We start from the raw sequence: 24,446 nt of genomic DNA, 5'->3' as shown, positions 1-24,446 counted from the left end.
ATCACGTCACTTATCTGAAGCACAATACATTTGGATACAACGGATTAGAATGGACTGAGGATTGGGCCCAACAATTGTTTCCTCGTCACTATTCAAACGCAAAACGTCCTTCTTTGTCGCTTCATTATTGAAACCCAATCAGCTAAGCACCTGCTAAACATAAGACACCCAAGAACCCAATCAGTGCACAGTGACATAGATATTAACTCAACCTCCAACTGATGTTCTGGTCTGTGAATATTAGCAAAAGGAGTGTGAGTGCACACTCACCCGCAAGCTCGTACTGTACAAAACAAAGCAGTGAACCACGGGTCAACGCCTGCTGGTGCTGCAGCAGAGGCAACATGTGCTCAACACCCACAAAGCATCATGGGACCAGCATGAAGTGGGCGTATTGATTTCTATGTGGGAGCGGACCGGAGAGGTGGGGCTATACTGGGAAACTGCATGACAGATATCCTTGACTGATGTCTAACTGGGCACGTGGGGGTGGACTGGAGTGGGGAAGGGTGGAACACAGCGAGAGAGGCGGAAGAGGGTGGGGCAGGCACAGCGTCCGCACCTCACCATGGAAACGGTTGCTGGGTAATGCAAACGCCAATGGGGATGGAGAGCCTCGTATTTTGCATCAGTAGCTCTCACCTGGTGCTGTTTGACTTTTTTTTCTGAGTCATAAATAATTTAGCTTCTTACACTTGGCGGCTAATTACATTTCATATTCAGCAGCTTTGGCTTTATTATGATTATTATTCTCGCTCGAGAACGAGCGCGTCCGTCCACCTCCATTTTGAGCCTCACCTTTAAGTGCCAGAAGCAGCAGTGGACGGTTCCAGAAAGCAATTTATGTCTCACATACCAGGGATCACTAATGCTCTCACAGCTGCACGAAAATACAGACTTGTGGAAAGTACCCAAGTGAAACAACTGGACTATTCTAGCACCCATTTCATCCATAGCAAGTAAGAGGCATCAGACATCCTGAGTGTTTGCTAGTGCAGCTCTAAACTCTCAGCTACTGAGGGCCAGTAGGGGACACCCTGATAGGTAGCCACTTAATTTTAAGCATTTTTTGACACTCACATTCATGGTTGACAGAGGTCTGAACTTCTTCTTCTTCTTCTTTTCATTTGGGCTTCTCCCTTCAGGAGTCACCACAGTGGATCATCTTCCTCCATCTCACCCTGTCCTCTGCTTCCTCTTCTCTCAAACCAACAACCCTCATGTCCTCCTTCACCACCTCCATAAATCTCCTCTTTGGCCTTCTTCTCCACCTTCTGCCTGGCAGTTCCAACCTCAACATCTTCCCACCAATGTACTGGCTCTCTCTCTGTACATGTCCAAACCATCTCAATCTAGCCTCTCCGACTTTGTCTCCTAAACACCTGACATGTGCTGTCCCTCTGATCTATTGCTTCCTGATCCATCTTGCTCACTCCCAGAGAGAACCTCAGAATCTTCATCTCTCGTACCTCCAGCTCTGCCTGGATCCTCAGAAACAAGGCTTCAAAGAGGAGCCACTGTAACCACTGGTATAGATACAATAATACAATAAAATATTAAATGAGCTTCCTGAGCTCTGAGAGACGAAAGGAGAAAGGAGAAAAGGAATTTCAAGAAAACATGAAACAAAATAAGAATCTGTGTGCAAATACCTTCAAAGCGTGAGATGTTAGCAGCAACCTTCTCAGTTGACACATTACACTGGACAAGAAGACATAGAATGTGTTTGTGGTTGTTACTTAATTTCCCATCATACCTGACAGAAGACTGGCTTGTAGGTTTCAGAGAAGAGCTTATTCATTTCATCAGAGTCGCACAGGTCCAGAGGTAAACGGTCCACACACAGGCACCTCGAGTGCAGGTCCTCCTCTTGACTCAGCTGGTTCACATCCATCCACTGCACCATCAGTGACCGACCGCCCTGAAGAGTGGAACGTGAGACTCGCATTCATTCAGAGGTGATGGCTTTTACAACTCATTTACTTTGTACATTGTACTTTTACACAGCCATTTGCCTGTACTGCTGCGGCCCTCATGAGGTCAGAGCAAAACTACTATGTTTCTCTGTTACCATTGGGGCCAATAATGTTTACAACGTTATGCGTTTAGCATGTATTTGAGCCTCTTCAGTGCCTCTGAGGTGATTCTATTCTTGATGCTGTCTGTTATGTTGGGTTGCTGTAGTAAACAAATCTTTGCGAGAGGAAAGCATTAGCTCTGGCGTTGGTAACATCTTCCTTTACATTTAGAGCAGCTACACAACGTGCGAGTCATTTGTCATTTAGTTTAGTGTGATTATTTCAGACTAAAAAAAATGTACTCATTGACAGCCCTAAAATCTATATTAAATGGAGAACACCACTGTGGGTCATGCCTGTTTATGTGGTCAGGATGTCGGAAAGATTAGCAAAAACGAAAAACTATGAAACTATGAAAAACAAATTTGTGACTGAACAAATTGTAATTTTCCAACCAATGGCATTACTGAAAAAGTAAAGAGTAAAATAAATGAAATGACACTGTTGTATAGATTTATTATATCTATCTTTGACTGAAAAATTAGATAACACATTGAAACTATACCGAATGTATTGAAACGTTGCTTTTTCTCCATTTAAAGTAAACTGACAAGTCGCTTTAAGGCAACTGTCCTCATGGTATTTGGCATGGACACATATTTTCAGTTTGCTGGATATTTAAAAAAAAAACTTTCAGAAAATGAAATCCATTCTTCAATGAAATAAAAATAATAAACACATTTGGTTATTTCTGCTATTAAATGTCCATCAAACATGATTTATAGCTTTCTGTTTGCAATATGTGGAACCTGCTCAATATGAATTGTCGACACTGCCTTTGCACAGTCAGGGACTGCATTGTGTGTCAGTAGCCCCTTCCTCGCCCACTGCTCAGCGTTTTCGAGCAACCCATCATTACCTACTAAGAGCCTCTTTAAGAACAACCGTTGACACAGACTGCTGTTCAGTTTTTAAAAAAGGAATGTCAAGGTTTTTACAGCTCGTAGACGTACCAACAGTTTGCCTAGCAGCTCAGACCTGGCCCTGGAGGCAGAGTCCTTCTTCATGTATTCCACGAAACCATATCCTTTGGAGTGGCCTGTCAGCTCGCTGTACACCAGGAAAGATCGCTCTATATTTCCATAGGCGCGGACCAGCTCCTCAAACTGCTGGGCGGTGTAGGTGTGCGGCAGGTTGGTGAGGCAGAGGAGGGAGTCCGTCGGCTGCAGGGCGACGTTGATCAGGCGCCCACGGACAGTACTGTGGTGGAGGGAGCGGATGGCATCCTGAGCCTGGTCCCCGTTCAGCAAAGTCACAAAGGCTAGAGGAGGGGGACACGATGGAGACGCAGGGAGAGAACGCAGACAAGAGGACACATAAATGGACGAGGGACATGGGAGAGAAACAGACACAAACACAAACACACATTTAAAGCCATGACATTAAAAAGCATGTCACAGGTTGACAGAGAAAAGAAGTGATGAACTCTCACGGGCCAAAAATAGACACAAAAAAAATTGACAAAAAATATGATGAACGGAAAGGTATGCGTGTGAAACACAAAGCCAGACAGTCATAGAGACAGACAGACAGTTAAACAGAGAGAAAGACAAAACATTAGCCTACAGCTCGAAGGGATCCACTATATGGGGGGATGCACTGTGACACACACAGGAAATCTCTCTAAACCTATTAAAACATTCTTAATAGCTGAACCCTGGGCCTGTTGGCCTGTTTATAAGATCTGCAGCTGCTTTCAAGAAAACTCAACATTTGTCAGGCAAAACGGGAAATGTGTGACAATTTTCAGTCACTTGAATGTAGGCAACAAAATTGCTGTATGGTTTCTTTCAGACATGGCTCCAAAAGCAACAGTCAGTTGAAAGATAGAATCCAAGAAGCACAAATAACATCTAAATTATTCAGATGAAAACATTGGCAACTGCTGCCTGCCACTCATCACTGACAGAACACAGAACCGGCACCATCACTATTCTGTTTGTTCTTCTGCTTCTGGTTGGAATTTAAATAGCTGGGGCACCATCTCCACCAAAGAGGATCCTGCTTGTGAGTGGTGAGCTGACTTACTGCTGCCAGTCTTATAAACAGTCCAGGCAGGTTTTCCATTAGGCTCATGAGATCCTTCACTGAGAGCAGCATATCTCTTGGAGCTTTCTACCCATGGACTAACACATGTTCTTTGGGGGGGTGGGAGTGACCAAGCATGGGATCCATGATGGGATCAGTGTGGCGGGCATGGGGCGAAACTGAGGTCACCCGGAACAAGAACCTTCTGCACTCTCTCACCAAGCAGCAGTGGTGCACTCATATCCGGCCTGCTATAAGCAGAGCTGATCATGACTTAGAGAAAATGTATAATCCAAATTTCTTTTCAGATGAGCTTTTAGATGTATAAATATGTATATTTTTTTAATTTATAAAGCATTGAAAACAAATAGGAAAACCCTCTGAGCTTGATCCCACACACACCTGAGTATGTCCATTTGTACCGTGCATTATATAAATGAAATTACACAACTGAAAAGCCTCTGCCATAAACTGATGAGTGGCTGCAGTGGCAGTGTCAGCAACTGAATGGTCAACTCAAAAACACGATGCATCAAGAGGGCAGACCGAGAGGCCATCCGAAGTGTACACAGTTGCTCTGGGGCTGCAGACCACCGACAACTACCATAGAGGGGAGGTTTGGGCAGCCAGAACAGGCCAGGAATGTTTTAAAAGAACAACACTGTGGGCAGTTCACGACTAGATCCACGTCACATACAAAAAAAAAAAAAAAAACATTCCTGCTGAGTCATCACGATCCTTTCATTCCGCCTGACGATTTTATGTTTTATCCACATACCTGTTCTATTTCCATGCTGCACGATCTATGCATGTTTGATCTTGCTACAGATTCCTCCTCCATCCGCATCAATAATTTCATGTCTGATCTTACACCCGTACACTCTCACGAACTCTAATGGATCTCTCACACCGAGCTCAGGGCCTAAACTGGTTATAACACAATGTGTGCCTCTTAGCACTGATCGGCACTGCGGGCGGAAATGGGTTTATGCCACTCTCTAATGAACTGGAGCAGAGACTGACATATGAGCTCACTTGGTCAAAGACGACATAGATGTTATTATAATTCAGTTATCTTTGAACAAGAGCTCCCGACTGAGGCATTATTTTTTTTTTTTATTGGGTCCTCCAACAACTGTACACTTTCTATCTTATCCTCTTCAGGCATTTGACCGGCTGAAAACGCAGTCGTTCAAGGCTGCGTGACACTGATAATGTGGCAACAGTGGCTATGACGCGTCACTGCCTGAGCTGGAAGTGAGCTCTTCCCTATAAAAAACAAAGGACAAATAAGAGTGAGCAAACAAGCCAGCATCCTTTGATAGCCTGTGATTTCTGCATGTCAATTATTGATACGTTGCGAGGTGTTGGGGCCCAATAAATCTTGGGTTGCCCTGAAGGGTTCTCTCCAGATGTCACACTCCCCAGATGAAGGAGCTAATTAAAACCAGAGGAACGATGAAGCAGGGTTTGTGAAACTCAAGGGGCCGTGTCCTTGCGCTGAGTGGAAGGTGGCCCCGCTGTTTTATCTCAGCCTCCGGGACAAGATGAAAGTCTCAGGTGGTGGATGCAGAGGTTTTATGGATATAAACAACGCGGCAGGGTCGCAGAGAAGTAAAAACAATTCAACAAACACAGCACCATTTGAATGGCTCCTTCACCCAGCATCCGCAAGAACGGTTTCATACCACAACTGCCCGTGTGCTACGGCTGCTAAACCATTCGATCAAAAGTTCTGCCATACCCTGAGGACAGAACAAATGTTCGCAAGCAAATAAAATCTGAAATCCAAGCTTAAGGGATCAAACAACCAATTGGGTTGTTGGTTATTTATCAAACCACCTGGCGTCACACCAGTTATGTAAAAAAAAACAAAACCTCCCACTTTCTTATTATCCCACTGGATTACGCATGACTTCCTAAAACGAATCTGTGTATTCAATTTCTTAATCCTCCTCTAGCTAAAGGTGGAACGATGCCTTGCTATTGACGTCGGTGGTTTAGGAAACCAAACTCTGATGGGAGGAAACCCGAGAGCTACGGATGATGTTTTGCAATTACATCACGGTTGCAGTGTAGACCTGAGCAACATTGATAATCGGTGCGTGGAAGCGAACATGACAAGTCGAGAGGGATGATCGCTGCCTTCTCCCTTTGTTCATCCATCAGCCGTGCACACCAACAGACGCACACTCCAGCAAGCACATGAAGCCCCCGAGGACACTTGAGATGCTGCGACTAAGTGTGTAAATCTTCAGATTACATCGCACAGCAAAACATCACTTAAAGCTGGATCAATGTTTAATCAGCGGTGTGACAACGCTCGGGTCCGGAGAGCAGGAATGACCAAACAGTGGACAAAAACAAAAAAAGTGCACTGCTATTTTTCAACACAATGCGGTCAACGGAATTATCACTGGTGATCTCTGCAAACCTCTCAAACCTCCCAGCCACAACGTACATGAACAAACACTTGAGAAATTCTCTCCTCTCTCCATCCACTGTCCTTTTCTGTCTCACACTGCCACAATCCTTTTCATGGTCAACCTTTTCGGTGCACCTTTAACACTGAACCCTGGGGAGACCCCTGCCCTTAAAAGTGACTGAGACATGTGAGTCACATAATGGCTAACAATGACATCAGAGACACATCATCCACTCAAGGAACTACATCTATTTAATTGGTTGTCTTCCTCTTTTTCTTTCCACCGCCGTCTCCACTATTCTGTCCACTGTCCACGTCTGTTGTACATGACAGTCCAAGTTAGGCTAAGATTGGTCTATTAACATGCAAGTAAGCTACTTCCAACTACTGCAGAACACTTCTAATTTCTCTTAGTCAGACTCCACAACCTGGATAATGGGGTCAATCGCTGGATTAAGCCTGTAGTTGTTTACAGGAGGTGAAGATGCTCAAATAACAATTACAATAGAAAAGTTGTGTATGTATTGCAGTCTTTGCTGATTTGCTGAAGTGTGACCCACCTCAACCTGGTCGTGAGTCCTACTTGGTTTTCACTTGACTCTGCATCTGGTTCTCTTGCTGTTCTCCTGTGTATTCTCTGCTTTTCGCTGCAGCAATAAATGCCACATGTAGGCCTGGCATGCGTACTATGATATTTTCAGCAGTTTGGTAGCCTGAACTTTCTCAGAACACTTTTGAAAACGACGGGGGGAAATATTTGATTTGGTAGGATACGGTTTGTTGGAGACAAGGCCTTAGCATTGCTTTGAAGTTGGACCACTTGACCTTGACTGATGACGTTTCAGTGCAACATTAGCTTCAATGATCATTATGAATTTGTTTGTTTGCACAATCTGGAAAGCAAATCACTTGCTGTCTTGCAGGATGTGACATACGACTCTTCAATCTACTCAGGTCTTCATATAAAAGGCTACGACCCCACTGGTTAAGAGACTCAAGGTAATTTAAAACACATCAATTCATTTACAATACTAAAGGTTTTAAGTGTTTTCAACCAACGCCTGTTCAAAGATGGAAGAAAATGCATCACACGAAAGAAAGATTTGAGAGAGCCGATGGGCGTTGTGGCGGTGTGAAGGAAATAAATCGATGGCTGGAGAATAAAGGTTAGAATTGATTTTACATGATATGTAACACAGACGGAGGTGGTGACAGCAGGGATGAATGACAGATGGCGCCAGCCTTGTAAATAATGAACACTGTGATTGATGAAAGTCTGCATGAGACTTATCGCTGCTATTACACCACACCAAGGCTAGTTGATGATCTGTGTTGTGGCAACATGCACCAAGTCAGAGATAACGTGACTTGTTGAAATGGCTTGCTAGTAATATAGATGGTTTTCACGAGCCATGTGTCTGAAGCACTGGCACCAGAAACCTTGAAGCTGTGGGTGGTGGAGTGGGTGGCTGTTTCATGGTGTTGCCAAGTGTCAGCCCACTCGGTCACCTTCTAGTACCTTGTTGTTCTGTCAATGGTTTCACTGAAGCCAACACGGTGAAGGTCTGAACACTCAGGAGGGCCACTGTTTCCCTATCTGCTGCATGTTTACTAATACGAACTGTGTAGGAATCATGCTCATGTGCATGGATTTTCTGGTGTCACGTGGTGGTCATAAAAATAAAATCAACATTCAAGGTTTTGATTTGTTGCTCCCATCTATTCCACTGACAGAGAGGACATTGAAACCCTCCAACAATCTCCTGCAAATGAATTAAAAGGTAGTGATTTACATATGAATACAATGTAGAGGCACAACTGTGCACTACAGTGCCACGCTACAGTGCAGGAGCAGGTCAAGGGGTCTGCCAAACACTGTAGTTGAAAAATCTGAACTTTGTTGTGGTTGTGGTTGTAGGTCAATGTTAACCATTCAGAGACTATGTAGAGAGGGAAAATGTATTAAGGAGTGAAGTGAAAGAGGAGACGACAATGGACACTGGACCCAGAGATTGTTACTGGTGATAGATGCTAACACACACACACACACACACACACACACATAACACTCATGATACACTCAAGATGATCATGGAGTCTACACTGGGATCTTTGTTGGGCCCCCAGTGAAGCAAATTCGAAACCACTGGGTTGTGGAGGGGCCATAGACAGGTCCATCAATATGCAGGGTATATGTATGGTAAGGTAAAACTCTTGTTTAATTCTGTTCGGGGGGAATAAATGTTTGCTCCAAATATAAAATTTGTATTTGTGATTCTCTGTTGCTTCTCGCCTGTTTCCTCTGTGGCACATCCAAGAACTAGTTTTGGAATAAACTCTTGTAATGAAAGAAAAAAACAGCAATAGATTTGATCATCCAGATGAAGGCACAAAACTCTTAAGTGTGTAAGCTTTGCCTCCTCTCAACAGAAGGATGAAAGATCTAAGCATTGTGTCGTCACAGCACAATTGTGCCGTTTGAAGGGTGAAAGCCTCGGAGATAGACCACGCAATCTTGTTAAGTGAATAACTAGATGGAAACAAATGATGATAATACCGGCAACAGCTACAGCGTTTGTCAATTGTAATTCAGCAATCACCATTTGAACAGTGGGCTATTCAGCCAAACCCCTCTTCTATTGATACTCATGAGAGAAACAGTGGCAGGGCTTCAAATGTTGCCATTTGCCAAGTTGACATAACTCCATCTCTATTTCTTGTCTGTCATCTACCAATGAGCCAAAGCGGGAAACATACTGCCACAAATTGGAAAAGGTCATCATCATTATCTGTGTCAGGATGAGGTGTTGCTTCACTGGGAGAGGTGTGTCAGCTGCTCCTCTACACTCCCCGCATTCATAATTTAACACAACTGGCTGTCTTGAAAAAACGATGCAGAACAAGAAGCACACCCGACCTGACAAGGCTCCTTTCTTGATAGCAAGGTAGCTCAAGCCTTGGTCGACTGTGTCAGCCACTACTGATTTATGTAGCCCTGATTTACATCCAGTGATCCACAGTGAGACAGATGGACAGATGATGATGAGGAAGACAAAATGAGAGGAGAGGAGAGCAGAGACGAGAAGAGCGACAGAGCGGTGACAAGTTGCCGTCCAGGGAAGCAATTAGAACAATGCGAGACAGACTGCTGCTGTTGCCGACGACAGGAAGACTGAGAACAAAGAGAAAAATATTAAAAAGAGCAATGTCGAGACATATAACGGAGCCGGTGTTGGCTGGTCCACAAACATACTTGAACTAGAACACACAGAGGCACAGAATACAATTCAAAAACTGCTGTAAAATTGTACAGTGTCAGAGCGGAAACACAGGAGGATGTTGACTGTCAGTTCAAAATACTGCACTGCACAAAAGAAGTTTCTTTGGCCATATACTGATGGCCAGTATAACAAACTGTAGGCATACAGTATATAAGACAAAGTGAAGTCAACAGATGTCAAACGGCTTCTCTCCACCACACACATAAATGTAGAAGCTCGTGCAACAAGCCAGAAATTGTTCGTGATAAAACAAGGAAAAAACAATCAGAACAATGCAAGAACACACAACATGGAAGTGGACGGTATTGTGGGGTCTTGGAGGTTTCTACATGTAAATGCAAAAGGTAAATCATAGCTAAATGACTGGAACACTATCACAGCACGCGGAATGAAAAATTTGTTGAGCATGCCACCCGAACACAAGGTACCAGACCCGATGCAGACAGTGGCATTCGGGAGTAAGAATCACTCCCCAGGATAATAAGAGTTTTGTCATCAAATGAATAGATCAATGAAATCTTCCCCCTACGCATCCTTGATTCTCAGTCAAACAGCTTCTTGACTGGCCACACTGCAATCTATGTCACAGTTGAAGTGGGGAGAGGTCAGCTCAACACCACCCATAATATTCTAAGGGAAAAGACATTAGGTGTTTGAGATCCTAGAAGGAGTAAAATCGGGACAACAATGTTGTGATCATTATGTATGCACCCTGCTTCAGCAAGAGTCTCAACATCTTATTTCCGCCGCATGTTGTTCATGTGATCCCAAATGTAATCTCTAGTTGGAGAGTGTTGTCTTTTGGTACAGCTCTGCACAACGGCAAGACAGATAAACTCATCTCCAACCTGGACAGTACATTCACCCTTTTTTGACTGAGGACCATGGTCTTCGAGAACTGTAGGTCTCAGTCTGCCAAGGTTCAACCATGGCGCAGTCAAATCCTCACAGGAAACTGGGACCAGAGTCTCAGTTGAAGTGTCCATATGAAACAGAGATACACTTTAGTATTTCTAGAAGCCTGCGTCTTTAAGCATGCTGAGTGGAGAAGGCTCAGATGGGGCAGTTTTCGCCTCACTCGGAGAGCCCTGAGGATCGCAGGAGACCCCTCCCACCCGTCGCACCGCCTCTTCACGCTGCTACCATCAGGGCGAAGGTTCCAGAGTCACCGCGCACGAACTAGCAGACTGAGAGACAGCTTCATCCACCAGGCTGTCATGATGCTGAACTCCCTCCCTGCTCTGCCCCCGGGTCTGCACCAGGCACTTTTGGCTCCATCCACAGGGGCAGAGGATGTTGCCATGCTGCCATGAGCTAGGTGCTCCTCCCAGTGGTTGATGGACCGATGTGACGATTGTTGCATGTATCCTGCTGTCTGTAATCTTTATGTGGTGTCTGTGATCTTTATGTTCGTCTGTGATTGTATGTCGTGTCCAGGTCTGTGAGAACAGATATTTCATCCATGCTATATGTCTCGTACTGTAGCATATTTGACAATAAAGTTACCTTGAACCTTTTGTTGATGGTTGTTGTCCAAAGATGTGCCTGGCACATGTATTCATACTGCCTGATGGGCTAACAAGCTTACTTTCCTCTATGTGTTGTTTTGATCAGCACAGCATCAAACACAAAGGCTCTATTGAAAGTTTGGGATTCCCAGGATTATCCTTATCATTGTGCTCGGAGAGCTGCACGAGCACAGCGCCAGTGAAAGAGTCCACATAGCAGCGGACTTCTGCTGGACTGGCTATCTGGGCAAGCGGGATCAACGGGTAGACTCATTCTCAGAGCAGCAAACAGCATTAATATCCAGCTGGGGATACAGATTGGTGGGCAAACCATTCTCCCATTGCGGCCACATTAGCTGACTCAACTTGATATAAAAATGAAGGAAAGGTTCAAATATCAGTGGAGACAACAAGAACGGTCACAACCACATATTGAAAAAAAAAATGTACTGGAGAATCAGCAAACAAAAAAACTGCACTCATACACTGACAAACAATCATTTACAACCAGAAGAAATTTCTGAGCACTAACATTGTTCTCGAATAGACATGTCATGACTATGGGGGAAGGACGTATGAAAAACATACAGGGGAGAGATACTGTCTGAGTGTTAAGATAGAAGTAATCAAAAATGGATGGAGAAATGTAGGCAAAAAAGGACAAAAACTGAGTCAAGTAATAAAACCCAAAGGACTAAAAACACAACGCAAGAGGCCATTTTGACAGTTGCAGCCATCAGAATAAAGCCTCATGAAGAAATATGCAAGTCATATCGACGAGCTAATCCATTATCACGTCTTGCAAGTTTCTGGTATCGTTCAAACGGACTGGAAAGAATTTGTATCTGGTCAATGATGAAGGAGGATCCATAACACCACAGCCGGGGCTGCAAAAAATTTCTGGGAAATGCAACACTTAAAAGTGAGTGAATGGAGTTGATAGAGCAGTGGCCGTGCTAAACACCACAGAGACAGTGTGACAGGCAAAATCATTACTAGCAGGGAAGTTGAAGCAGCAGCCTGGAGCAAAGACGGAGAAGTACACGCACAGAGCAGGACGTGCGTGAACATCAACAGTAATGTCTGCACAGACACATAAACACTCTTGTCACAATGACCTAATAAGTACAACCGCGGACCGAGAACTGAGCACAGGCAACCAATATGGTCATGAAAGGCAGGAGCGTGAGGACACGGCTCCAGGCTTGAAAATCAGAGCAGAGGCTGAGGGTGAGAAGCAAGGAGCTAAACTGGTATGAAAACAAATGGACATGAGACAGTGGATGCTAGGATTCATCCAAAATCTTTGCTCCAGGCAGCAACTTGACTGAACAATCCATTAAAACAATGAATGTGCAATAAACTTCAGTGAATTATTAATTCCTCCCATTATAAGATGATACCAAGACCATTTGTGTGAACAGTGTCACAGATGAAAGTTTAATTCGTGCAGCACAATAAATATTTCATTGAGCGAATATTAGAGCCAGGAGGCTGAAAACAAAAAGATGTATTGAACCAATACAAAATATTGTTACCCATTAGATTCATTTGCCAGAAGAAGACTTTGCGTCACAGCAACTCAAATGCATCAACATGATGAAATAAAAGAAATAAAAGCCACAATAAAACCTGGCTAACAACAGTCATGGCTAATGGAAAATCAGCTCAGAACGCGATTGCTTTGGAGTCTTCAAGTGTGAATTCAATGAATCTGTAATGAGGGAGTGAGATCTGTAACAATGGAGTGTCACAGTTAAAAATTAAACTGGGTGAAATGGTCTGAGCTTGAAGACCTTCATGAGCACAAGATTGAGGATACATGCAGCCAAAATTTGACCTAGAAGCTCAACCGCCAAGGAGAGACTCATAGTAGACTCATTGCTGCTCTTCCACTTCAGGTGAAGCCAGAAAGTGCTTTTTGCAAGATGCCTCATTGCCCACCTTTCTAGTGAGGCCTTCAATTGATAGGGAGCCGAGGGCAGACCCAGGACATGCTAGAGAGTATCTGTCTCACAGGAGAGCTGGGATGGGTCAGTGGATGGATGGTCGGTGGATGGATGGATGGATGGATGGATGGTTGGCGGATGGAAGGATGGATGGGTCAGTAGATGGATGGATGGTCGGTGGATGGATGGGTTGATGGATGGATGGATGGATTGATGGATGGATGGTTGGCGGATGGAAGGATGGATGGGTCAGTAGACGGATGGATGGGTAGATGGATGGATGATGGGTAGACGGATGGATGGGTCAGTGGATGGATGGTTGGTGGATGGATGGATAGATTAATGGATGGGTTGATGGATGGATGCATGGTTGTGGATGAAAGGATGGATGATGGATGGGTCGGTAGATGGATGGATGGGTAGATGGATGGATGATGGGTAGATGGATCGATGGGTCAGTGGATAGATGGAAGGATGGAGGGATGAATTGATGGCTCGATGAATTGATGGTTGGATGATGGCTCGATGGATGGATAGATGAATGGATGGGTTGATGGAAGGATGGATGAAGGATGAATGGATGGTCAATGGATGGATGGATGGGTACACGACAAGAGGATGAACAAACAAGTGAATGTAATTGTTTTGTGGTTTTTGCAGCTCAAAACACCCATTTAATTTCAAAGAAAATCAGTGACCTAAAAATAAGTTACTCCCTAAAATAAATACATAAAAGCAGGTTGTGACATTTATTTTAAAGATCTGTCTTGGACATGCACCACATAACTGGACCTGAAATTCGAATTGATCGAGGAAGCGATTTTAGATATGTATAGTTGATGATAGATTCCTATCACAGATTGTACACCATCAAAACCATTTTGTCAACTTCTTGCTGACTGAATGTGACGTTGGGTATGGTGCAGCAACTTTGAGTTGCTGGTGAAGGTAGCAACTGGTATAAACTTCTCTGAGCAGCACTAGAGGAAGAACCCAAGATGTGGCGTGCTTCTTTAAGGTGTGAGGCTCATGACTGCATTATGATCTCGATTCCTCATGTAAATGCCAGCAAAGTACGAATGTGGTTGCCTCTGGTTTGAATCATGAAAAAAGTATTTTGACAGCAGGTGTGGAGGGGTCTAGCAGTCCTTGGCAAGAAACACATGGAGATCCTGATTCACATTTTGAGCTTCTGTTGTAATCGTTGCAGGAATTCTCCTGAGTGTAACTTTCAAATGGTCATTTGAAGTTTATACTACTAATAGAGGGATGAGGTGGGAGGCAGGGAAGGGAGTGAAGGGGGGGGGGTAGTGTGAACAGTTGGTTGGGAGTTGATCCAGCTGCCATGAAATCTTATCCAGTGGCTGGCGAGTTTAAGCTGACTACCGTGTCACATACACATAAACACTCTTGTCCTACACCAACACTCCTGCCCTTATCAAACATATACAAACAGAAACAGGCACTATCGTCGTGGCTATTACACTGGACGTAGCCGCACTGGCTAACATGCCTCATTGGAAACAGCAATGCGTAACTCATTCAAAGTTTGGACCGATGAAAGTATGTTTGGTTTAGGAGGGCAGGCGTAAATCCCCTGGGATACTAGATAAACACAGAGGCATGCACTCACACAAACACACCAGAGGGACTCCTGTCTGCTGAGGCTGCACCCCAAGCAACCTTCCACTGTATGTGCTCAGTCACAAACCGCACACTCAGCACCCTGCAGCCACTTTAATGAGAATCAATGACTTTTTAAAAGTCCATTACATGCTGTTATGGCAACTATTAGTTTGGTCGTCACGACAGAGCTTCACTTATGATGTTGATCATAAAGTGTCTCCTTCCTGTCACAGGGAGAAATTTTCCCCGGGCATCTTCCATCAGGGTGAGTCTCCTCAACCTTCACCTTCTTGATCAGACTCCCTAGTGACATCTTCCTCAGCACTTGTTGTCTTCCTCCTCTCCTGTTTCTCTGTGTCTCCATTTCTAACTGACTCTACACACCATGTATACTGGCTCCCTCACTTCACATTTGTCTTCACATTGAAAAATGTCATTTTGAGAAGAAAAAACAGAGAACAATCTAGATCAAACAGTGTGTGATAATGATTTTTTTTTTTGGCCTTATCGCCCAGCCCAGCCTGTCCCTTAGTCTGGATCACTGGCCACAAACCAATGCTCTGGTTCCACTGCTCAGAATTCCTTCCAAAAAGAGTAAATGGGCACAATCAGATCTGCATGAGGGTGAACTCTGAAACAATAAAATTTGTGTGCGTGACAACCGCGAGTCAATCTAAACCTCCGGTTGCCCCCTGACAGGAAGACTGGGAAGTGATTTCAGTGACCTTGCGACACCAATACATCAGTCCAAGACCAGCCCAATTAGAGGAGAACAAGGGTTGTCGGGCGCAGCGTTTCATCAGGGTCTGCTTTACTCCCAAACACCATTAACCTTTTGAGCGGGTTGCTGCTTTGATATCTCAGCTGCGTACGGCTCCACGTCTTCTTCTTCTGAAAGTGTTGTGTTTCATGGTTCCTGGCTGACTGCTATGACTAAAAATAGGCAGCGCACAAGTTTTCCCTGGAAAGGGACACACTCAGGGGGGCAGAGGGTCGACTCAGGCGGTGTATGAAACAGTAAGAGGATTACATGGATAGACATTATGATGAAGAGTTGAATTTAAATCCGTCCCCGCCAACAAAACATACTTGACTAAACACGTTATCTGTAATTCAACCAAACACCACTCACTTCAGTTCTTAAATCATGCTGGATATAGCCATATACGGTTACTTTGAAAGCTAGCGCTGTCAGGTGTGACTGCCGGGAATGATTTATTTTCAACTTACAGATCCATGTGAAACATTCGAGGAGTGATTCTCAAGAGAGAGATGGACATTTAAGTTGCCCAATTAAAGTGCAGCTTTTAGGGAGTCAGCTGTCAAGGAAAAAATGGCCTAATGGCTGACAGAGGAGGGGTTCCATTAAGAGTCTGCAGCCTGGCGTATCGACCATCTCACTCAAGAGGGTTTGGCCAGAAGGCTTTATCCAATTTTCGGCAAGTTTAGCTCTCAACGAGACAAAAATGCCAAAGATTCTCAGGCCAGAGTGGAAATCTTACAACCGGTTCATCTTCAGTTCCATGACACCAGCAACATGTACTCTGCAAGACTCACCATTTAGTCATCATAACACAAGTGTTCAGTCTCACAGTCTGCACAAACATGCCGGTCAAAAGCGCAACTTCAAGTTGTTTTTAAAGCAGATGCACCATGCCCACCACCACATTCTGTCAACATGAGGCTGACAGAATGGTTTTCCTGGTGAAGAATCTGTGAGAGTCTACTTTATAAAGGGACCACTCTTCACCGAACAGTCATGCTGCAGTTAAATCTTTTTTGTTCAAAATTCTTTCTGAATAAAACTAAATAAGAAGAAGTGAGCCTGTTTTCTTTGATAAATGTTAGTATGGAGATGTATGCTTGAGGTACACAGAACAACTACGACCATCTCGCTGGATATTCTGGGATAAAATCTGAGCCACAGTCCAAGCTGATTTTAAATTTTAATACCCCTGTTAAACCTAAAAACAACAGAGTCCTGCATTAGATAAACAGCATGTGGGTGAGCCCCAACCTACCCAGCAATCACGCTACTGGTTCTGTGATGGTAATGTCATGTGCTAAAACCAACAAATCACGTCTTTTAATTCAGTGTTTTTCAACCTTTTTAAAGCCGAGGCACACTTGGTTCACTGAAAAAACTGCCGAGGCACACCACCAAAGAAAGCTCAGCCAAAGATCAATTGTGCAGACCTGTAAGTCCTGCAGAAAATCCCTTTTAATAGGTGAACAATTGTAGCTACTGACACATGGCTGTTTTGGCATGCTATTTGCAGAACGCAATTGGAAAAAAAGTATTTGTTCAAAATGTATCCAGAAAGAGGTGGGCAAAAATATATCGGGATTTATTTATTTTAAATAAGTGTTTCATCACCATCTCTTTTGCATGATTTTATTCTAGTTTGTCAGGAATTTTCAGACAAATCTTGAACATAAAAACAATTATTCTTTCTTTCCTCACATTTTGGAGCCTATTTATTTGGTTCTGCATTTAGCTTTTTAACCACAGAGCACATTTTGATGGTAGTGAGCAGCATTAGCACTGTGGTGCACGACCGTTCCATCGTGAAGGTGTGGGGTCACGTAAGGCACATCCACTTTAACAACAACTCAAAGTTGCACATTTGACCGGCTTCTTTGCTGTGAGTGTGTAGGAAGAAAAGCACTATGCTAAGCACTATTAACAGGCAGTTAGAACTATCTTGTTTTTGCTGTGTGTTTACATTAAAATCCTATTTTTGCGATCCAGTCCCTTCAGAGTTACAAAAGATAAAGTGCAGTCAGATCAGCGTGAGTTCTACCTGTGCCCTTGTTGCGATCCACAAAGCAGTACTTCAGTTCATACTCCTTCAGGATCTCGTGGACCTCCTGTTGGGAGAAAGGCAGGAATGAGAACAAGTCGAAAGTTCAACCATTCAACAGTTGTGACTGTGAATAGGAGCACAGCTGGCAAGGTGAAGTCCCGAGACAGCAAAATTGTTAGACAGCAACTGTGATCTTTTCTCCACGTAAAATATAAATTTGGGTCTAATAAGAAAATATTTCTAGACTAGAAGTTCTTATCATCATCATAAACCCAGAAATTCCTTGGTCTCGCCAGTCGTGACACAAGTGCTAGTCATTAAAGCTTTTTGTCTTTTTTGTCTTCAATACCAACCCAGGAAATAAACAAATACATTGGGTGTTCCAATCTTGTGGAGTGTATACCAGGTACATAGCTTTGAAATATGAAGGCCAACTCGACGGATTAACCGAATTACATGATGTGCCTGAAAAATGTGTGAAGAGAGCGGAATCAAAGCGGCTGCACCAGACCGCTGTAATTCAAGGACCTTCATGCGGCTGCTCATTGCACCATAATTCTATTGAAACACAAAATAAACTGCAACACTCATGATCACCTTCTCAACATAAGAGAAGGTTTGACATTTGCAAGAGCGAGTGCAGACGCACACTTGACATTTTCAATGTCCATTTATCTAGCTCATTCTCTGAAGGCGACACAAACAAAATGCCCTTCAAGTGGTGCTGCATGAATTGAGGCGTTTCCAATATGTAAATGTTTCTGCTTTTTATTCCTCTGGACCTTCACCCTGCCTTCGGCCCACTCGAGCGCCCTGTGAGCAGCCATGTTCCGGCAGTGAGGGCCGCAAGAAGCTGCCCACACACAGGTCACACAGACAGACCCCCTGAAAACCCAGCATTGAATGTTGAGACGGACGCAGACGAATGACGATTTGAAATCGGCACAGACTAGCAAATTACACCACGGTATACAACAGACCAGCGAGAAAGCGTTCAAGCGAGGGTCACATAAAACCCAAAGGGGAGAGAAAATACTTTTGTTTGTTGAAGGCCGATTACTGTCAGTATTCACACAGACAATGCTTGCTGCAAAATATGAAATGTTGTGATGGCGGAGCTACTGGAATGCCTTATAATGTGTGTATAACAATATAGTTACGCAACCTATAACTGGTATGTGATCATTGCGCTGAATCAGTAAGAGGGGATGGTCTCAGTGGGTGACAGTAAATATGGCAGAATGTTGTCCCATGACATCCAGACACACAAATGAAAAGAATACGAAACACTCCCTCTGTGTCTATTATCCGCAGTATGCATCTGAGTTGCTTTAGCATTACACTCATTGACTCTGGTTGTGCATTAGCTCTGGCACTGTAAACTATCTTCACCCAGATCTCTTTATAGCACTGTATGTAAAAGCATTTCTAGAAATCTCAAGCATTCTAACACATGTTCTAACCTTTTGAACTTTAAATGTTGTCAGAGCTGAGGGAGCCTTTTCGCTCAGCTACAGACAGAAAGAGGGACCTCCTTATTAAAGATGCACTTTCAACCTTCGCCTTTCCCTCACTGGGAAACAAGTACCCAAGCTGTTTGAAATCCTACACTTTGGAGAGGACCTCATCTACAACCAGAACATTCTACTGAAGAACAATTTTGTGTATTTTTGTGTTTATTTTGTACGAGGACCTCGGCAGCATGAAAAATCTGTGGTGGTATTTGGCATGTCCAACTGGGAGGAGGCCAAGAAGGAGACCCAGGATATGCTGGAGAGCTTATGTCTGGTCGGTTTCCCACCCTAGTTCCATAGCTGTTGTTCACATTCTCTATTAGTCTTGGTCTTGTCTTGTTACCGAGGCCTACACAATGAGACCTCTATCTGTTTTGACAAAAGGTTCCTGTTTCTCCGTTGATCAAGAAACACGTAGAAGTCTTGACATTGTCTTCAGACCCACAAAATCATTGTTGCTTCCATGCCTGTCGCAAGAACTCAAAATCAGAGAGTTGCAAAGAACCTTCTGAACCATTTCGGGACTTAAATTTTTTGTATGTGAGATATTGTTTGAATGAATGACTGTACATAGGTGGATGGAGTTGTAACAGGCAGATGAACTGTTACAGTGTCTCACAATCTTATCATGTCTAGAAAATATATTTTGCTCAGCTAATGCTTTTACCTTGCTTTTAAAATCCTGACTTTTAGTACAAAATGTGTGATTTGTGAGGGTTAAGCGGGGCAAACAGCACATCCAGTAAAAGAGGCATAGAAGGGTAGTGAGATGAGATGGTGGCGCACTATTCTGGCTGAAGTGCGTGTCTCCATTTGTGTCGGTGCACACAGGTACGGCGCCACAGTTGGCACCGTTGTTCACCAGTGTAGGAACACGTGTTCTTCAAGGACCACCGTGATAAATAGTCAGCGCAGCAGACGTGCGCTGATAATAGTTGAGCACAGTTTTTCAAAGTTGTGTTTCTAGTCAAGAGAATCCAGTCCAATGAGGTCAAGATTATTTGTACGTGATCACTGAGGTTTTCTCAATAATCGATAACTCGGCAAAATGATGACTCAACACAAGGCTCTAATGAACATTTCCCCTCCCTCAACAATAGCCCCTTCTGTTCTATCCAAAATTCCCACAACACAATCTCTATTGTATTCTAATTAACACTCCAGTAATTGGCAAGCCAGGTTCACACGGGTCCCCAAACAGCCACTGGGGTTCATTAAAAAGACAATCAGGACGGTGGGCCTCTGGCTTCAAACTCCATTATAAAATTCATATCATCAGTTTTTTTTAATAGAATAATGTGCGGCACATAACATCCTGAATATTTCATGATAGCGACATCTAGACTCCAGCTTTTAAGAAACGGGGATAAACTCTTTTCAAGGGTACAGCAGAGGAAGAGCGGGGCGATAGCGGAACCACAGGTTAAAGAAGATCCAGTGTGTCTGGACTCTCCTTCGAGACAGGCGAGAAGCCTGGACTTGAGGACAGACACGACACTAAACAATCCTTATATCATTGAGAGCATCCTTTCTGCTGGACTTTATTCCACAGACATTTCTTTCACAACCAAACGACTGCTGTAGGACTGTTCGCAGAGCATCTCTGTTCCATTTATCCGAGCACTGTCCCGCTTCAAGCAGTGCTGACATTTCCAACAAGCCTGATCCCAATACCAGCTCCAGCCTAGGGCAGTGTTTGTGCCTGCACAGACGGTGCATGAGTCCAGATATAGGATGAAGAGCCCAGAGAGGATGAGGAATGTGACCGAGGGCAACAAGAGGAAGGAGTTTATCGCCGTGACTTCATGAAGCATGAAAGATTCAGGCGGTTTCTGTTAGGTCAATACTTAAGTGCAATAGCCGCCTAAAATGTTGTTGTTGGTTTTTTTTAAGGATTTTCCTCTCTTCTCTTACATTTCTTCCCCCTCCTTTTTGGATGATTTCTTTCTTTCTATTGCCATTTCCAACTCTTCCATAGATGTCCATTGTTTTTCCATCCTGGGTGGAATTTGACTTTTTTTTTCTTTGTCATGGCTAGAACATGTTCCACAAGTTTCATTTTCTGCAGGTAATTGAAAGTGCTTATAAAATAGCTTGAGGATGAGCAGGAAAAGTTCCATCTTTCAGACAAGGAGGAAAGGACGTAGAAGCCACTGGTTGGTTTTGCCTGCCCTCCTTACTGGCTGTAACTCTCCTTGACCCAGTGACGCTGACCAGAGAGAACATGATGCCACAAGACACTTTCACACACGTGACACATTAGAATCACAACTCAAGTCATTTGCATTACAGCTAATGTGTCATCATTCAACCCCGACCTCTGCCTTTTTTGCTTCAATAGAGTTCTGTGTCAACTAACATTTAACACAGCCCCAAACCTGTGGTGCATTCATGACCCTCACTGGTTACTATCTTCCTCTTCTTTTTCCTGGCAACACCAACGTTCTCTGTCCAACACTGTGTCTCCTTGAGTCCAGAAGGCAGAATCTCAGTTAACTCAATCTCAAGTGAACTAGTTGAGCACTCGCCTGACAGGTGGCTGAAACCAAGCGCTGCACGTGTCACTGGACCTTCTGATTCCCATGCTGGGAGACAGGTGAGCATGAATGCTCCCAGAATATTCCCTGCTTGTATTTGTCAGATATTCTCACAATCTCACACCCTGTTTGTTGCCCTACCGGACTACCAGCCAAAAATGCATCAAGGAAGGAAACAATACCAAAATCAAAGGAAGAATAGAGTTAATTAGTCCGTCTATTCATTCATGCAAAATAAGTCAAACAGCTCAGTCAAAATTAAGAACTCTGACTCTGATTGAATTCATTGACTTTTCGTTGCAGATGGAGTGTTTACACAGCACCGCCACCGGAGCAGACTGAAATAAGCATCCTGCAAAGCGGAAAAGGTTGCAACTAGTGCAGTGTTTTTCAACTTTTTTTATGCCATGGCGCTCTTGGTTCACTGAAAACATCCTGAGACACACCACCAAAGGAAACTCAGCTCAATTGCACTTCCTTGAGTGTCCTGCAGAAAGTCCCATTTAATGTGTGCAAATATTTAGCTACTGACACTCTTCTATTTTGGCATGTTATTTGCAGGAACAAAATGCAGGAAGTGTATCTGGTTAAAAATGTCTGGGCAATATGGGAAAAATACATGGCAATTTATTTATTTTAAATAAACTATATTGTCACATTAGACAAAAGTTTTACATTCGTTGCCTCAGCTTGCTTCATAACTCCAATTATTCTTTCTGTCTTCACAGTTTGGAACATATTTGTTTGGTCCTGCATTTAGCGTTTAGTCAATGTTTCCAACCAAATTTTTGATAGTTTACAAATTTCAATAAAGTTTTGAAGTGGGACATTACGTCAGTCGTTAGCTCTGTGGTGCAGACATTCCGTATATGCTGGGAAAAGATGCTGTTCATTTTGAGTGTGAAGTGCTACATGGCGGCGGTGGGCCACATGACGATATCTGAACATGTTGCCGATCTGCGGAGTGAGGAGATCATCTGGATGTCACATTCTACACACTATAGATCTATGCTGTCACACCACCGCCAACTCTCAGAGCAAACACTCTCATCACAGCCACGTCATTTGTGCAAACAGGCACAGTTTTTTAACCAGACGCACCTCTTACTTGTCAACACACTGTTTTTCTTACTGACCCACGACGCCAAAGGCTGTCTACACCGCAGAGCTAGCGGAGCTAACGGCTAAGGTGACGTCTCACTTCAGTCCTTTATTGACATTTGTAGCGCGTCAAGGTTTACCATGTTGTTTAATAGATGGCTTAAAACTAAATGCAATACTAATAAATGTGCTTCAAAATGCACAGAAAAGAGTAATTACTGTTACGAAGCAATTGACAGAGCTCTCAGTATTGCTGGTTTGGGGTCCTTGATGCTTTGAGGTCCATGCTGTTTCCTTCTGCTGAGTTTGGCGAAGCAGCTTCTTGTAGCTATATCCTGTGGGGACGCTAGTCTTGTCCACCATCATTTTCAGCGCCAGATCCGCACAGGATCAGACACTCACTTCACGTTCTAAGTCGCAACAGCAGTGATAGTTGCGTGGTGAAGATGTTCCAAAAAACGGTGATTATTTGGAGGTGGGTAAGAAACCAAACAGGAGACCAAATAAACCAAGTGCTCCTTGTGTTAACATGCACATCGCACAAGTATAGAAGTTTTATAATGAAAGAAGTGACTTATTCTCTGAAGGATCTTGCAAAAAATGACTAAAAATGCTTGATATGTGAAGTCACAGCTCACAACATTAGAACCATGAGATGATGGTCAACTTGTGCCTGCAGAACGCAGACGTGGAGTCCTGATTTTTACAATATACAAGCCTACAGTGTGTGTTGAAGTGTCAAACTTAATCCACGGTTGTACTGTTATCTTTGTACTCAGGACATTTTTGGGGGAGAAGTCTACTGCAAAAACACACAGGTTTTGTCATTGCTGCTATCAAAACTAACCTACAGAGTACACTCCCACATCACGTCTTTGAAACAAGTGAGGACATAAGGAGAAGTGGTTGTGGTTTGTGGCAACAGAAAGAAAGCCTTGCATTAATGATGCCGTTGTCAATCTGCTCCGACAGCTTCCTATTACCAGGCAGAATTTATGTACGCACTTCTGTTAAGTTGGGCCATTTGTTTCTCTCCATAGGTTCCCTATGCATATTGGATTGTTGATCCAATTTAATCGAGGACATTGCCAGGGGGTTGACAGAAGCAGGTGGCTAGCCCAGAGAGAGGACCAATTCTGCTGTCAGTCGGCACGACCCCGACTTATCACAACTCCCGGAAGAGACGGGACTCTAAATGGAAGCTATTTCAATGGCAACCCCTTCGCCAGAGAAATGACTTCACTAATTCAACACTGTCATTTCAAATGTAGATGGGGGTTACATCAACAATGTGGCCACAGCTATACGCGCTCCCTCTTCTAACATTCACAGTCGATCCCCATTCTGGTTGCCTTACATTGCGATATATTGGAAGGATTCCATCTGATGCACCAGGGACCACTGTAGTATCTGTAAAAAGCAGCACTGAGATTCTGACACCACCAATGAGCTTGACTTATTACCGGAAATGCGGGCCACTGGCAATGTCACTGAATGCATTTAAGATGACCCAGACTGGCACAGCACCGAGAGCATCTGTTTGTGGATCATAAGCAGGAGGACCCACAAATATGACTGTGTCGTTCACATGA

The 24,446-nt window shown here is 43.8% G+C and overlaps 1 protein-coding gene across 1 annotated transcript in view; it reads right to left on the bottom strand.

Annotated features, from left to right (window-relative positions):
* The window catches only part of raver2 (ribonucleoprotein, PTB-binding 2), a 51,714-nt gene that overhangs the window by 19,760 nt on the left and 7,508 nt on the right, over positions 1 to 24,446 (bottom strand). Inside the window, exons 3-5 of the mRNA XM_053858045.1 lie at positions 17,700 to 17,766; positions 3,032 to 3,339; positions 1,757 to 1,921 (exon numbers count right to left, since the gene is read on the bottom strand). Of these exons, the coding sequence (XP_053714020.1) occupies positions 1,757 to 1,921; positions 3,032 to 3,339; positions 17,700 to 17,766 (540 nt within the window). The remainder of the gene's footprint in view (positions 1 to 1,756; positions 1,922 to 3,031; positions 3,340 to 17,699; positions 17,767 to 24,446) is intronic.

This window comes from Synchiropus splendidus, chromosome 1, assembly GCF_027744825.2.
Source record: "Synchiropus splendidus isolate RoL2022-P1 chromosome 1, RoL_Sspl_1.0, whole genome shotgun sequence".
In the NCBI taxonomy this organism is placed as follows: Eukaryota; Metazoa; Chordata; class Actinopteri; order Syngnathiformes; family Callionymidae; genus Synchiropus; species Synchiropus splendidus.
This window is presented reverse-complemented; position numbering and strand designations above follow the sequence as displayed.